Raw genomic sequence first — 14,385 nt, forward strand, 5'->3', positions numbered from 1 at the left:
TTAAATTGAGATAGGTCAGAGTTACAAAATTTAAATTAAAATAAGTCAGGGTTAAAAGTTTAAATTAAAGTAGATCAGGGGGGCTCTCAGAAGGGCACCGGCCCACGCGCCAACCCCACCTCCTCGTGGTGAGAGTCGGTAACTCCGTGGTACCGCCCTGGAGACTGACGGGGCTCTGGCTTCGGGCGGAGTACACACACCGGCATGGAACTTCGGGCAGCGGATCGGAGGCAGAAGTAGGCTGTAGGTCGTGGCTGAGGTAACGGCCATGTACTTTTTGGAGTGAGGCCGGGGGCTTTTAGTCCTTAAAGCTGAAGCACGACTTGGCTGAAACTATCTCTGCTGAAACCGTCACGTGGCGCTTAGAGCGGAGACAGGGGAGCGTCACTCCCCGCACCAGGTAGACTTATGGCGAAGGGATTCATAGCTGCATGCAGCTTGAGTCCCAAAGCTATAAGTCTATAGCCATGACAATTTACCCTTCGGGGTAAATTGTCTTCGAACATAGGTCGGTTGGGAGCTTCGGTGCCCTGGCAGCGTGACGGCTCCTGCCACGGCCCTGTCCGCTTAGGTAGCTTTGCTTCCGTTAGCAGGGAGCCTCGGGTAGGCGCTGGCATGATTCGGGAATCCTGGGTGCACCGAGTCAGCCTTCGGTCGTTTTTCGAATCGGGTAGGAGGTTCCGCCAAATGAGCCACGGCCATAATGCGGAGCCTAGAGGAGGGTCCGATTCTGCCCCTTGATAATCCGCAGACTTCGCGTTTGCGTTCGGGTAGGTATTCGCCTAGTGCCTATTGACCAGAGCGAATCAGGGAGTTGTGCCTGCTCCTTAAATCGCAGGCTGTCGTTTCTTCGCGAGCGGAACACTGGCTGAAGGTCTTTGGCCCAAGGACTAAGACCGCTACAGGAGTCTTATCCTCACCCTGGATAAATAACAGAGGATGGGTAGGGATTAGCTTACACCTTGTATGAAAGGAGTTTCGAGTAGTGGGACGGATTAATGTCGCGCGACGCCGGGCGGCCCCTTTGAAGATTTAGGTTAGCAATGTGTGGCATTGGATCGTCCAAAGTAGGGGTTATGTCTGTCCCTCAATAATTCCGCAGACATAAACTACGGGTAGTGCGCATGTGATCTGACGGTCTGCGGACCTGAAGGTCACATGTGCAAACTGGGGTTCGATTTTCCCCACGTATAAAAACACGAAGGCGGGACACGGGAAGGAGACGGTGCATGGCCGACTGTGATACGCCGCTTTGCAGGGGCATAAGCTCGGACATGAAACGTTGAATAGAAGTTCCACTTACCCTCTGCATAAATCGGAAGTGGACGGGCCGGGGGTGGTTCGCACTTAAGCGAAGCATCTCCGGGAATGGCGTGGCTATCAGTCCGGGGCTGGGTGTCCGTTGGAACTCAGCAATGTGGGCATCCCCTGGAGTTTTCTCTTTTCCGCCCTCGCACGGGGAGAGTGTCAATCTTGTAGGTATGGGCGGCTTACTGTTTCCATCTGAAAAGAGCCGTGGCGAGGGCGAATACCACGCCTTGGACTTTTGGTGTCCGTCTAGTGAGGGTCCACTATAACTTTACTATAAATAATTCGGAAGTCGGTTTTCAATTGCCCGGCAAATTTAGGAGGACACAAGAAGTAGAGCTGTTGTGGTCTGGCAACAACGAGTGAGGGTGCTTGCACCCAACCTTAATTTAGGCCCTGTGGTTTTACGATGAAGCCTAGGGCCCTTCGCCATATAACAGTGTTGTTTTAGACACAGCGGAGGTTACTATTACGCCCACCGTCAAGTACTTTAGGTTACTCTTAGATGAACGGTGGGCATTCCGCGAACATTTTACCGCGGTTGCTGCAAAAGCCGCGTCTAGTGCCACTGCCCTGCGGGGCATACTTTCTAATCTGGGGGGCCCAGTGGAGCGACTAGGCAATTATATGCAAACACGGTGGGGTCCATAGTTATGTATGGCGCGTCTGTATGGGCGAATAACCTGGCATTGTTCAGGGGTGGTCGCATTCTCTTTGAGAAAGCTTTCCACCTGGTCAATGTCAGGTCGGCGCGAGTATACCGCACCGTGTCGCGTGCGGCGGCTGCGGTGATAGCAGGCATTCCACCGCTGGATTTAACAGCGGTGGAACATTTCAAAGTATATCACAAACTTTGGAAATATGAGAGAAGACACGGTGTGCGGCCGACCCCGATCATTAAAAGTCGAGTTAGGTCGTACTACCGCGTCAAAACGTTAAAGGCGTGGCAGGTGCGTTTGCGCGCCCAAGTAAGAGCGGAAGGCGGAAGAATAATTAGTGCAGTAGAGCCAATTTTAAGTGATTGGCTTGCTGCAAAACGGAGAGGACTTTTTTTCCATGCGGCGCAGGTGTTATCAGGGCACAGATGCTTCACCTCATACCTGCGTCGCATCGGAAAGGATACGTCGGAGACATGTTACCACTGCGGGGCACCAAGAGACGATGCTCAGCATACGTTAAAACGGTGCCGAGCGGGGAAGAAGAGCAAAACATGCTCATTTATAAAGTAGGACACGACTTGTCCTTCCCTCCTTCCGCTGGCGCGAAAAATTGCAGAGGACGAGGAGGCATGGAACGCCTTCCTTGTCTTTTGTAGCCGCGTCATGCGGAGTAAAGAGGAAGCAGAGAGGGAGAGAAGGGGGCAGCCTAGGTCTTCTAGATCGGCTGTTTTCCTTGCATTGCCGGCTACTAATAGCCAGCCGGCTTCTACACAAAGTTCTGTTGAGGATGAGAGTTTGCCCCCAGTAGACTCTGTCTTACAAAGGGGCAGACAGCCTCTTACAGGTGCTCGGTGTCGACGCCGGGTTAAGGGTAGGGAACGGGCGCAAGCCTCCCCCTTCCACCCCGGCTGAGACATTGGCACTCAAGTACAAGCGGTGCGTCGGAGTTCACGTTTGAACTCCGGCGAACCAACGTGACAGTAAAGACGGGGATGAGTCTGCCCCCGCCGAGTTAAGTTAGCTCAGGGAGGGGTGTCTTTCCCTCGTCTTGTGAAGAGCGAGGCTGGGGAGCCTCTTCCAGTCTCGCCTTCCCATGTAGTTTTGTTGCCAATTAAAGCGACTACATAGAGAAGCCGGCCCGCAACATAAATGCGGACCCTGCCGCCCTCAGTCCTATGGGCGGCAGCGCGGGGAACCCACCCAAGTCATCGGGTGGGTCGGTGCCGGGAAGATTGGGATGTATACGCTGGTGATTCCCCAACCTCCCCAAAGTCAATGGCACCTATGCGGGCAAAAGTGGAGTTTAGTCGATAGTGGACAGCCTCGCGGCGTAAGACCTGAGCCCAACATAACCCTCTCTATTCCCCAGGGGAGAGAGTATACGTAAATGCATTCCCCCACTATAAAAAAAAAAAAATTAGGTAAGTCAACGTTAAAAAAATTCCAAATTAAGATAAGTCAAGATTACAAAATTCAAATTGAGGTAGGTCAGAATTAAAAAATTTAAGTTCAGATAGGTCAAAGAAAAAATTTTCAAATTGAGGTAGTTCAGGGTTGGATCAATCAGGGTTGGCGTAAGTCAGGAACACCTGTGTTTCAAGCAATAATTGTTAAAAAAAATTGGAGCAAATTTTACAAGAAGCTGAATATCTCGAGTTCTAATAAAGCCACAAAAGAAGAAAACAGATGCACGGATGCGGCGTTATATGTCTTACAAAAAGCTCTATTTTAAATACCTGTTAGACATTTGTGTTTCGAGTTATGGGCAATTAAAACATTGAAGTATAATAAAAAAAAAAATTTTTTTAATGCTAAATATTTCGAGTTTTAGTTAAGCTAAAAATATTTTAAATTGCGCGTTAAAAGCGGGTTTCAAAGCTCTACTTTAAATATTTTTCGGACGCCTGTGCTCTAATTTATGAGCGTTTGGAAAATCGGAGTAAATAAAAAAAATTTTTTTTTTAATGCTAAATATTTTGGGTTCTAGTTGAGCTAAAAATATTTTAAATTGCGCGTTGGAAACGGGTTTTAAAGTCCTTTAAAACGCTCTGCTTCAAATATTTTTCGGACGCCTGATGATTGAGTTATAAGCGATCAAAATCAATTTTATTGATGCCAAATATCTCGCGTTCTAGTAGAGCTAAACAATTTTTAAAAGGTGCATTGGACGCGGGCTTTTAAGCCCTTTAAATCGCTTTTTTATAGTATTTTTCCTATGCCTGTAAATCGAGTTATGAGTTTTTTTAGTTTTGAAAAAAACTCCGCAAAAAGACAAAAAACTTAAAACTAAATATCTCACGTTCTAGTTAAGCTAGAAGAATCGGGGGATGCGCGTTTGACGCGGACTCAAGCCCTATAAAACGCTATTTTTTTAATATTTTTCTGACGTGTCACGTTTCAGTGCTCGAGGTTGTTTCAAGACTTCGTTCGACCATGTAATAATAAATAATAATAATTAAAAGGTTCTTCTGCGGTTAAGAAAGTTAAAACTCCAAGATAAAGGTCACTTAATAAATTCACTGTAGAAAACTTGATAATTTTTTTCCAGAGTAAATTTATTCCTGAACACAAGTCTTTACAATTTTTGATATAAAGAGTAAAGTCGGACTTATGGTTTTACAAATTTGCAGTGTGCATATATCTATTTGTATCTTTATATGTCTTTGCCGAATCATAGATTGTGATTTTCGGATCTACTTACATACTATTTCAGAATAATGGAAAGGAGTGGTTTTGACTTTGTTAATCCTTATTTGGTTACAAAGTTTTTCAATGGTCCACGTAGGTTCAACCGTGGTTTCTTATATGGTAAAGAACGCATATAGAGTAACAAATAAATTAAAAATTTTAAGTTGTGGCTCAAAAATAATTTTTACAGAAATAAAGTATTTTCATATGTAGAGATTTTTCACTTTCTTCCATAAAACTCGAAAACTATTGAAGATATCAAAAAAAGTTTTATGCAAAAGTTTTATGGTAGAAACACCTCTGTTTAATTGTAATAATAGAATTAGAAAAAAAAATTTTTTTTGTATTTTTATAAACAATTTTGTTAAAAATTTTTTTTTATTTTATTCTGTTACTGCAGTTAAATATAGTTGTTTTTACTATAAAACTTTTGTATAAAACTTTTTTTGATATCTTAAATAGTTTTCGAGTTATATCGAAAAAAGCAAAAAACCCTTCCATTTGTAAGGAGTGGTTTCACCTTTTTAAAGTGAAACTTAGCACAAGCAAAAAATAGTTTTGTATTACAGATGAATTACTCTACATGCACATAAAGTATCATATTTTTTTAAATTTTCGAGTTGCTTAACGATCCTTGTAAGTATTCATAATTTTTTACAAGTTTTTTTATATACATATAATAATTATTTATTTATTTATTATAATATAAATGTTTATAGTAATGTATTTATCACGTTTATATTATATTAGTCTGTGTTATTATTTTTCATCCACTCATTAATAATTGATGTTAGTTTATCGTTACTCATTATTGTAATATGATTACCTTCGATGGAATGCACTTGAATTTTACCTTCAGTGACCTGAAAAATAATTTCTTGTTATAGAGCTATTTATACAGGGTCTCCCAGACTAGTGTATTTTATTTTTAATGGTAAGTAGAACGCGTTAAGAAAAATCGAAAAGTTTAATAGCACTTTGTAAAATTCTCATTTGTTTTTATATAAAAATGCTTATGATTAATTTGAGTGTAGCTACCGCCGGAATGTAAGAGCGGTTGTGGCCGGTTGAAACAATGACAAAAAAAGAGGGTGTTAGTCCTTCTGAAAAGAGCCGATCACGCAGAGACATGTGAGAAGCACGTGGCCGTTAGATGAGATCCGCACTGAGTTTACTGATGAGTTTCACGAAAGTTTAGGATATTGTCACTTGATTGTTCGTTCCGCGTTTACTATGACAGGTTACTTTCACGTATAATTTTATTAATTAATACGGGCTTTAGGCTGTGAAAGCTGGCGAGTAAATGAGCACGAGGTTCAACACGCCTCGTGATGCCGGATGATTCTTTCAGATGATTCCGTCGATAAGTTAGACAATGAGTTGCACACGGTGATGATGATTTTGCTGAGTAAGTACTATGAGACAATGAGATGAGTCGAACTAGATAAGTGGAAAATTCTTGAAAATAGTACACTGCACACTGGCTACACACGAGGTGATCCTTTTTACAGTACACACGACAATGAGAGATTCTCGAGCCGGCAACGCCTTCGAAAATTGCAGGCGAAAATTGATAGACTGATCGATATCGATTTGGGGCGATAAGCCACGAGGTGCTGCCCCGCGGCGGTAGCATAGTTAATTAATGATTAAATCTTTTAACAGTTTCTGAAAAAATTAATAAAATATTAATAGGTAAGAGGGACTAGGAAACTGTGAGCTGTACGAGCGAAAGACAAGCACCGGCGTATCGTCGTCTCGCCTCACTTACATCGTTGCCTCGCTTCGCTTGTGTATCGACGCTTCGCCTCACTCGCGTATCGTCGCCTCGCTTCACTCTCTACGCACTAACTCCCATTCTCTTCAGAATACTCGCCGGTGCTTGTCCCTCGCTCGCACAGCTCGCAGTTTCCTTGTCCCTCTAACTTATTAATATTTTATTAATTTTCTCGGAAACGAATAAAAATTTTACAAAGTGTTATTAAACTTTTCGATTTTTCTCAATGCGTTCTACTTACCATTAAAAATAAAATACACTGGTCTGGGACACCCTGTATATTAAATTTTACTAGCTTAGAAATATTAATCAAAATTGAATTTACCCTGTGCAGACCATAATCCTCTTCTGGAAATGAAATAATTGGAAATGTGGGTTTCAACAATGTTATAGGTGATTTGAGGCGAGGTAACGAAGATATATTATAATTTAGTATAGCAATTATATGATTATAAATTGTAAAATACATTAGCCTTTGATTTTCGGTAGTCAATGTATTTATATTTATGACCATCGGGAAACGAGTGTGAAATATTTTTAACTTTTCTTCCACAGTGTTACATTTGTTCAATTTCAACATTAACTGCAATTAAAAAATTTGTATTTTATGTGGCTTATAATATTTGCATTTTATCAAAGTTAAAAAAATTTATTAAATTCTTAATGACAATAAACTTTAATGAATAATTTTTATATAATAAGAATAAAATATTAAATATATTCTTTAGAATTTTATTTTTTATTTTTATTTTATTTTATACTTACCTCTTGTTCATCAATTTTAGTGTACACTTTTAATAACCAAACAATTATTAAATTTTGTAATTCTTTTAATGATGTAGCAGGCATAAATTTATTTATCCATAATTTCAATAGATCAGGAGCTCCGTCTATTAGTATTAATCGTCCTAACAAGTTATTAGTTTCTAATAATCTTGCTAATTCAATGACAATTAGTGATCCATATGAATAACCCACTATGAAAAATTCCTTCTAATTTTTTATTTTTTTTAATACATGCTAAAACAAATAAATATGAATTAGTATACAGGGTGTCCAAAATTAAACTTCGAATATGAAAACTGTGAATAGGGAATCAGATTTGGAGACGAAAAGTCCTTTACGAATTTGTAAAATTCGTAACCATTATTGAAAAAAAAAATTAATTTATATAACGCATGAGCGACAAAGGAAGATGCGGATGAGTGAGCGCGACAGACGATGGTGCCATTTTTAGCTATTCGTCTGTTGCGCTCACTCACCCGCATCTTCCTTGTCGCTCATGCGTTATACAAATTAATTTTTTTTTCAATAATGGTTACGAATTTTACAAATTCGTAAAGGACTTTTCGTCTCCAAATTTGATTCCCTACCCACAGTTTTCATATTCGAAGTTTTATTTCAGACATTCTGTATAAGTAGCAATAATATTTAAAAAATGTAATTTTTTTAATTTATTTGTTTTTCTATATGTTTTTATATAAATTATAAAACATATTTTATATAAAAATTTAAATTAATGCAAAACTTCTTACAGGCAGTAAATAAGCGGCTGATTTCATCACTGTATGACTTTCATTAGGAATATTAAGTACACCATGTTGCAAACACGTTGCTGCATATTTAATTTCTGATGATGTGAATTTAAATACTTTTGAACAGTTATCGATTCCTGGCACGAATATTATGTTGTCTCCATTAACCTCTTTTTTTGTAACAAGTTCTATAAGTATATTTGGAACAAAATCTGAATTTTTCATTTTTTGAAACAGCATATTAATATTTTTTAAATCATTTGTATCAGTTTCACTTAAGTCCCATATTTTTTCTTGTTCGGGTGTAATTGCCATTTGTTTAAGTTTAGAGAAATTTAGCATTCTTATATCTTGCGTTGTCAACAAAATATCGAATTCTCTTTTTAATGTTTGCTTAATTTCAACTGCCATCATTGAATCCATTCCCACTTCAGCTAGAGGAACTTTTGGTGAAACAGCATTTGTGTTCTTTAATCCTGTTTTGAAATAAAGTAACAGAATAATATATATATATATATATATATATATATATATATATAAATTTCTAAGTCCACAATCGCTTTATAATTTTTATACTATTACACTATTGTTTAAATTTATATAAAACTAATCTTACCCATTATCTGAGCAACTGTTTCATAAATATTCAATGATTTGCTAGCATTTCCTTTTTCAGCAACAACCATACTGCTTACGATAGGTCGATCTTGCAACAAAAATATTTCTAATGTATCCAAACAAGAGAATATTTTTTGTTGCAATGTACCGCCTATTATTAATTCCTTATTTTCTTCTTGCATATCTGCAACGAGCCCAACATCGCCAATAGCACCCCATTGTATTGCCAAACCATGATATCCTTCTTTCACACGTTTTTCACATATTCTTTCCATTACGGAATTAGCCATTCCATAATTCGTTTGGCCTGCGTTTCCTCTTCCACACGAGACGGAGGAAAATACAACAAAATGTCGAAGTTGCGGGCAGATAATTCTCGACAATTCGTCTATTTGCTTCGTCATCCATGCTTTTGATTTAAACGAATCCTTAAATGTTTGTGCGGATTGATTTGGAAATATACAATCATTCAAAACAACTGCAAGATTAAATATCGCATCCACTGGTCCTTTTGTTTCGGCAAATTCTAATATCTTTTTACAATTTTCATGTGTTACATTATCATCAATCGTAAGAATTTGCACATCAACACCATAAGAACGCCAAAGATTTATTCTTGATTGTTGATAACCCGTTCTAATTCCGGTTCTTGATGTGAAAACTATCTTTTTCGTACCTCGATGAATCAATTTATCTGCTAGTTCTAAACCGAAGCCACCTAGTCCACCAAGAATAATATAACATTTGTGTTCTAGGCAATAATATTATGGATAAGCGAGTAAACGATTATTTAAAAACCCTTTTTCTTCTTGAACTTTTATTATTATCTGTAAATAATTAATATTTTATTATTAATTTAATTATTAGGTACTTTATAATTTAATTAATTTTGTTAATATTGCAAGTAAAAAAACCTTTAAATAATTCAATAATATTAAAAAGTTTTTAATTAATGTTACTTATATTAAACGAAACATAAAATATTATAAATTTTTTTCTATCTATTTTTTTTAATCTATAAATTAAAGAAATGTTATTTATATATATATGTATTGTTAAAAGATTTGAATTTAGTAATTAATCAAGTCACCGCCGCGGGGGCAGCACCTTGTGGCCGATCGCCGGCGACGGATCGATATCAATCCATCGTTCGATAATTGCCTCCGATTCTCGAAGGCGTTGCCGGCTCGAGGCTTATCAGTGTTCGTCTAGCTGTGCCAAGCATCACCTCGTGTGCAACAACGTGCAGTGTGCTTCTCTCATAATTCTTGCTCATCGTGCTACTCATCGTTCAACTCATCGCCTTGTCTCCAGTACAACTCATCCAGATCATCTTCGCCGTGTGCAACACGCGAAGAATCTTCTGGAAGACATCACCCTGCAGCACGAGGCGTGTTGAACCTCGTGCTCAGTAGCTCATCAGATCTCGCAGCGTGTGATCTCACGATTAATATAATTGTGACTCATTGTTTAAACTCAGTGCGAGCTCTCAAGAACATTTAAACAGACAGATATCAATTTAAGGACTAACTCAAGCATGAAACTCATTGTTAAATTCTGTGCGGATCTCATCTACCGGCCACGTGCTCAACGCGTGTCTCCGCGTAACTCGCATATTCGAAGGACTTTACACCCGCCTTTTCGCGTTAATTAAACCGGCCACGACCGCGTACCATCCCCGCGGCGTTATTTGTAAATTCTCATCATTGTAATTACTCATTTTTATACATGTGTATAGATATATATATATATATATATATATATATATATATATATATATATATATATATATATATATATCCCAAACAATGTGTCACTCCCAAAAACTATGGGTAGAAAATTGAAATCTAAGACAAAAGTCAAATGCAATTTTTAAAATTCTCAATAGTTTTCGAGAAAAATTAAAATATATAAAATGTATAGACGTAAGAGTGACAAGGAAGCGCGTGAGTGAGCGCGACAGGCGAATGATTAGAAATAGCACCGTCGTTTGTCTCGCTCACTCACGCGCAGCTTCCTTGTCACTCTTACGTCTATATATTTTATATATTTTAATTTTTTTCTCGGAAACTATTGAGAATTTTTAAAAATTGCATTTGACTTTTCGTCTTAGATTTCAATTTTCTACCCATAGTTTTTGGGAGTGACACATTGTTTGGGACACCCTGTATATATAGGGTGTTTGAAATAAGATTTCCTTCCCGGTAACTGTAGATAGATATCAGGAATACAAATCAAAAAGTCAGATATCATTTAGTAAAATTCGTAACCGTTACCGAGTAAGAAATTACTGAATTTTGACGAATTAGCGCGGAGCACATAATAAGTCGGGCGCGGCAGGTGAGAGCGGGTGGGCCTTAGGTAGAGAACGGGGGTGAAACGCCGCGCGACAATTGTGGGGTGGGGGTGGGAGGAGTCAACGCGTGGTGTGATAGACAATTGTCGCGCGGCGTTTCACCCCCGTTCTCTCCCTAAGGCCCACCCGCTCTCACCTGCCGCGCCCGACTTATTATGTGCTCCGCGCTAATTCGTCAAAATTCAGTAATTTCTTACTCGGTAACGGTTACAAATTTTACTAAATGATATCTGACTTTTCGATTTGTATTCCCGATATCTATCTACAGTTACCGGAAAGGAAACCTTATTTCAAACACCCTGTATATACAGGGTGTCCCAGATCAGTGGACGATGCCGAAAATGATAGGTAGATTTAATCGAATTAAAACGAAAAGTCTTTTACCATTTTGAAAAATTCTCAATAGTTTTCGAGAAAAAAATTAAAATATATAAAATGCATAAGCGTAAGAGCGACAAGAAAGCTGCGCGTGAGTGAGCGCGACAGTAGAATGACTAGAAATAACACCGTCGTCTGTTGCGCTCACTCAGCCCACGCTTTTTCGTCGCTCTTACGCGTACATAAATTAATTTTTTTCTTGAAAACTATTGAGAATTTTTCAAAATGGTACAGGACTTTTCGTTTTAATTCGATTAAATCTACCTATCATTTTCGGCATCGTCCATTGATCTGGGACACCCTGTATATATATGTACCAATAATAAATAGAAAGAAAATCACTAACAGTCACAATTGTGATAATATAATGGTTAAGATTAAAGTTAGAGTGTAACTACATCAAATCTACCTGATTCTCTAATTTATTGTTTCAGTGTTGCATAAGATGTATTTCCACGCGTTATATTTTTCATTAATGTTGCAATTTATTTAAATTTTTTATACTTTAGTCGCTGCCACTTCCGTTACAGTGCATTTATCACACAATTGTGGAGACTATTAAAATTTACAAACATAACAGGTCATTTGAAAGTTCTCGTAGTAGTTATGTAAATAACATTTGCATATAAAACGCTATTAGGAATTGAAACTCGCGACACCTATAACAGTCAACGATGTTACTTCATTAGGACTCGATTTTCGCCGGTTTCTTCTAAGAAAACTCTGCTCAGCTCTATCGCTAAGTCTTTTTATTACTATCCTGTCAGGATGGCGTCGGTCTGGAAATCTATCAGCATAAAGCCATTCTGCTGCTGAGTAATTATTTCTGACTTCACCCAAAATGCGGATCATATCCACAATTTTATTTGGTAGATAACCAGCCATAATTTAAAAAAGAAAAAGACTTGACAAAATATTGAAAGTTCTTGTCTTACCAAGAAAAAGTCAATGGATGCAATATCCATCTGCCGTTTGTACTAATCGGTTAGGTATGCCTGCAATGACTGACAAGTGTTAGAAGATTTGGTCATTTGCTCGTACGCCTAACATTAACCGGTTGGTAGTGACTCATATATGGGCAAAAAAAAGTCGTGCCGAATCTGGTGCTGACTCATATATGGGCACTTTGAATAACTTTGCCAATTTTCAACGAATTTGCATGAAACTTGCTGTATTTTATGTACTTTGGTCGCTGATTATGAATCTGAAGTCAAATTTGAGAAATTCAAAAAAAAATTTAAGATGGCGGCTTGTAGTGACTAAAATGATATCCATCAAAAATACTCTTACCTCCGTTATTAGTTAGTGAAATATTATCACGACACCAGAGTGTGCCACGAGAAGACTGTTGTTAAATTGCACACTCTATTTTTAGAATTTTTTTAAGGCTTTTTTAATTTTTTGTTTTTTTGTTTTTTTTTTTTTAATTTTTTTGTTGTCTAGTAATAAAATTTTTTTATGCTTATTTTTCTGAAACATTGTTATTCTAAATTATTTTATATAAAACAAAATTTTATAAGACAGATTTATAAAATAAGAAATAAGATATTATAAGGTTTTTATGGTTTTGTATGATAGTTCTTGAAACAAGGTATTACGCATAATGGGATTCCACCACAAATCTTACAGATGGTATTTACTTGTTTTCTTTTACCTTGTTTTTTGCATAGAATGCACCTCTTTCTTACACTGCTTTTTTTGTCAAGTTGACTCGGAAAATGTCTTCCGGAAAATCGGATTGAGTTTTCTAAATTACCTTTTCCGATATAAATAGATGAAGTTTTACTTTCGCGGTGTTCAAGTAATTTGGTCACAATTTCAAGCCGGAACTGCAACAACGTCAATTTTTTTGTCGGATGAATAATATTATATACGACGAGTGCATTGAAAATTGCTATATCAAGTAGATGGAAGTAAGTTTTGATATACCATTTGATTGATTTACGACGCGTGCAATAAGGACAAATAATTTGATCTAATAAATTAACTCCTCCCATGTTCTTGTTATATGACACTACAATGTTTGGTTTGACTTTTGTTTCACCAGTACGGTAATCTATTTTATCGGTTGTAATCATCTGAGGTGAATGCATCGTCGACAACATTGTAACTAATCTCTTATCTTTCCACGCCATAAAACACATTTGAGAGGTACTGAAAATTTTCATTTGACCTTGTTTTAATTTGTTACTTAGTTTCGGCATGTACATGCGATTTATCCTAACTGTTCCACACACATTTGTCTTTTCATCATGTAGTCGTTTGAATAACCAAGGTGAACTGTACCAGTTATCGATATATAATGAACAACCCTGCTTACCTAAATCCTCAAGCATATCAAAAACAACTTTTCCCGAGACTCCTAAAGGGGATCGTTTTTGTTGAGTGCTTGTATCCTTTCCAGTATAAATTTTGAAATTATAAACGTATCCGTTTTCGGAATCACATACTTCATAAAATTTGATACCATAACGTGCTCTCTTATTACGGTTGAATTGTTTGAAACTCAGGATACCCTGCCACTGCATAAGGGATTCATCTATAGATATATTCGGGAGTAGATGTATATAGGCCGGTTCTGGACCAATTCGTGTTAGTGTGTCTGTGTGACCTAGGGCGAGGGGTAATGACGTCACGCGGGGAGGGGTGTTTTTCCAGGAATCGTCCCTTTGTCGGCGATTCTCGGAACAGATTGTTTATAAAAATAACAATAACATAAAAATTATAAAATTTGATATTTTAATTACGTAATTTGATATTTTTAAAATAGATAAGTGCGTTATCGCGCCACGGTATTTTCATGCGGCATAGCGAATTTCAAAGGGTTGGAATTTTTTCAAATGGGGTAAAAAGGGGGGGGGTCTTATTTTTCACAGGAGGTAGGGGGGGTGTTAGGGGTGATCACGCGAGTCTTAGTCATGGCGTCGGCGGCGAGCGGCGGGGCGGCGGCGGATCGCAAAATATCGCGCGCCCATCGTTCCCTCTCGCTCGCACCCGTTCGCGCCTCCTATCGTTTCCTCTCGCTCGCTCTCGTTCACACGTTCGTCACCATCGACTACGACTCGC

At 38.1% G+C, this 14,385-nt stretch overlaps 1 protein-coding gene and 1 pseudogene across 1 annotated transcript; both read right to left on the reverse strand.

Annotated features, from left to right (window-relative positions):
- Positions 1-789: 789 nt before the first annotated feature.
- Positions 790-8,390, reverse strand: LOC139105628 (fatty acid synthase-like). Its single transcript, XM_070661816.1, has 4 exons — positions 7,968-8,390; positions 7,198-7,425; positions 6,758-7,015; positions 790-921 (listed from the first exon to the last, which is right to left on the reverse strand). The coding sequence occupies exons 1-4, from the start codon at positions 8,388-8,390 to the stop codon at positions 790-792; spliced, it is 1,041 nt and encodes a 346-aa protein (XP_070517917.1).
- A 171-nt stretch (positions 8,391-8,561) lies between these two features.
- On the reverse strand, positions 8,562-13,847 carry LOC139105629 (fatty acid synthase-like; annotated as a pseudogene).
- Positions 13,848-14,385: the final 538 nt, after the last annotated feature.

Source organism: Cardiocondyla obscurior, linkage group LG09 (genome assembly GCF_019399895.1).
Source record: "Cardiocondyla obscurior isolate alpha-2009 linkage group LG09, Cobs3.1, whole genome shotgun sequence".
In the NCBI taxonomy this organism is placed as follows: domain Eukaryota; kingdom Metazoa; phylum Arthropoda; class Insecta; order Hymenoptera; family Formicidae; genus Cardiocondyla; species Cardiocondyla obscurior.

What these genes read in the sequence shown, in the direction of transcription:
- LOC139105628 (XM_070661816.1), bottom strand. Translation starts at nt 8,390, where the DNA reads ATGGATTCAATGATGGCAGTTGAAATTAAGCAAACATTAAAAAGAGAA. An exon ending in CAGCCGCTTATTTACTGCCT is followed by an intron (nt 7,426 to 7,967) that starts GTAAGAAGTTTT and finishes ATAAAAAATTAG; the next exon opens with AAGGAATTTTTCATAGTGGG. An exon ending in AGGATTATGGTCTGCACAGG is followed by an intron (nt 922 to 6,757) that starts GTAAATTCAATT and finishes TTATTTATCCAG; the next exon opens with GGTGAGGATAAGACTCCTGT.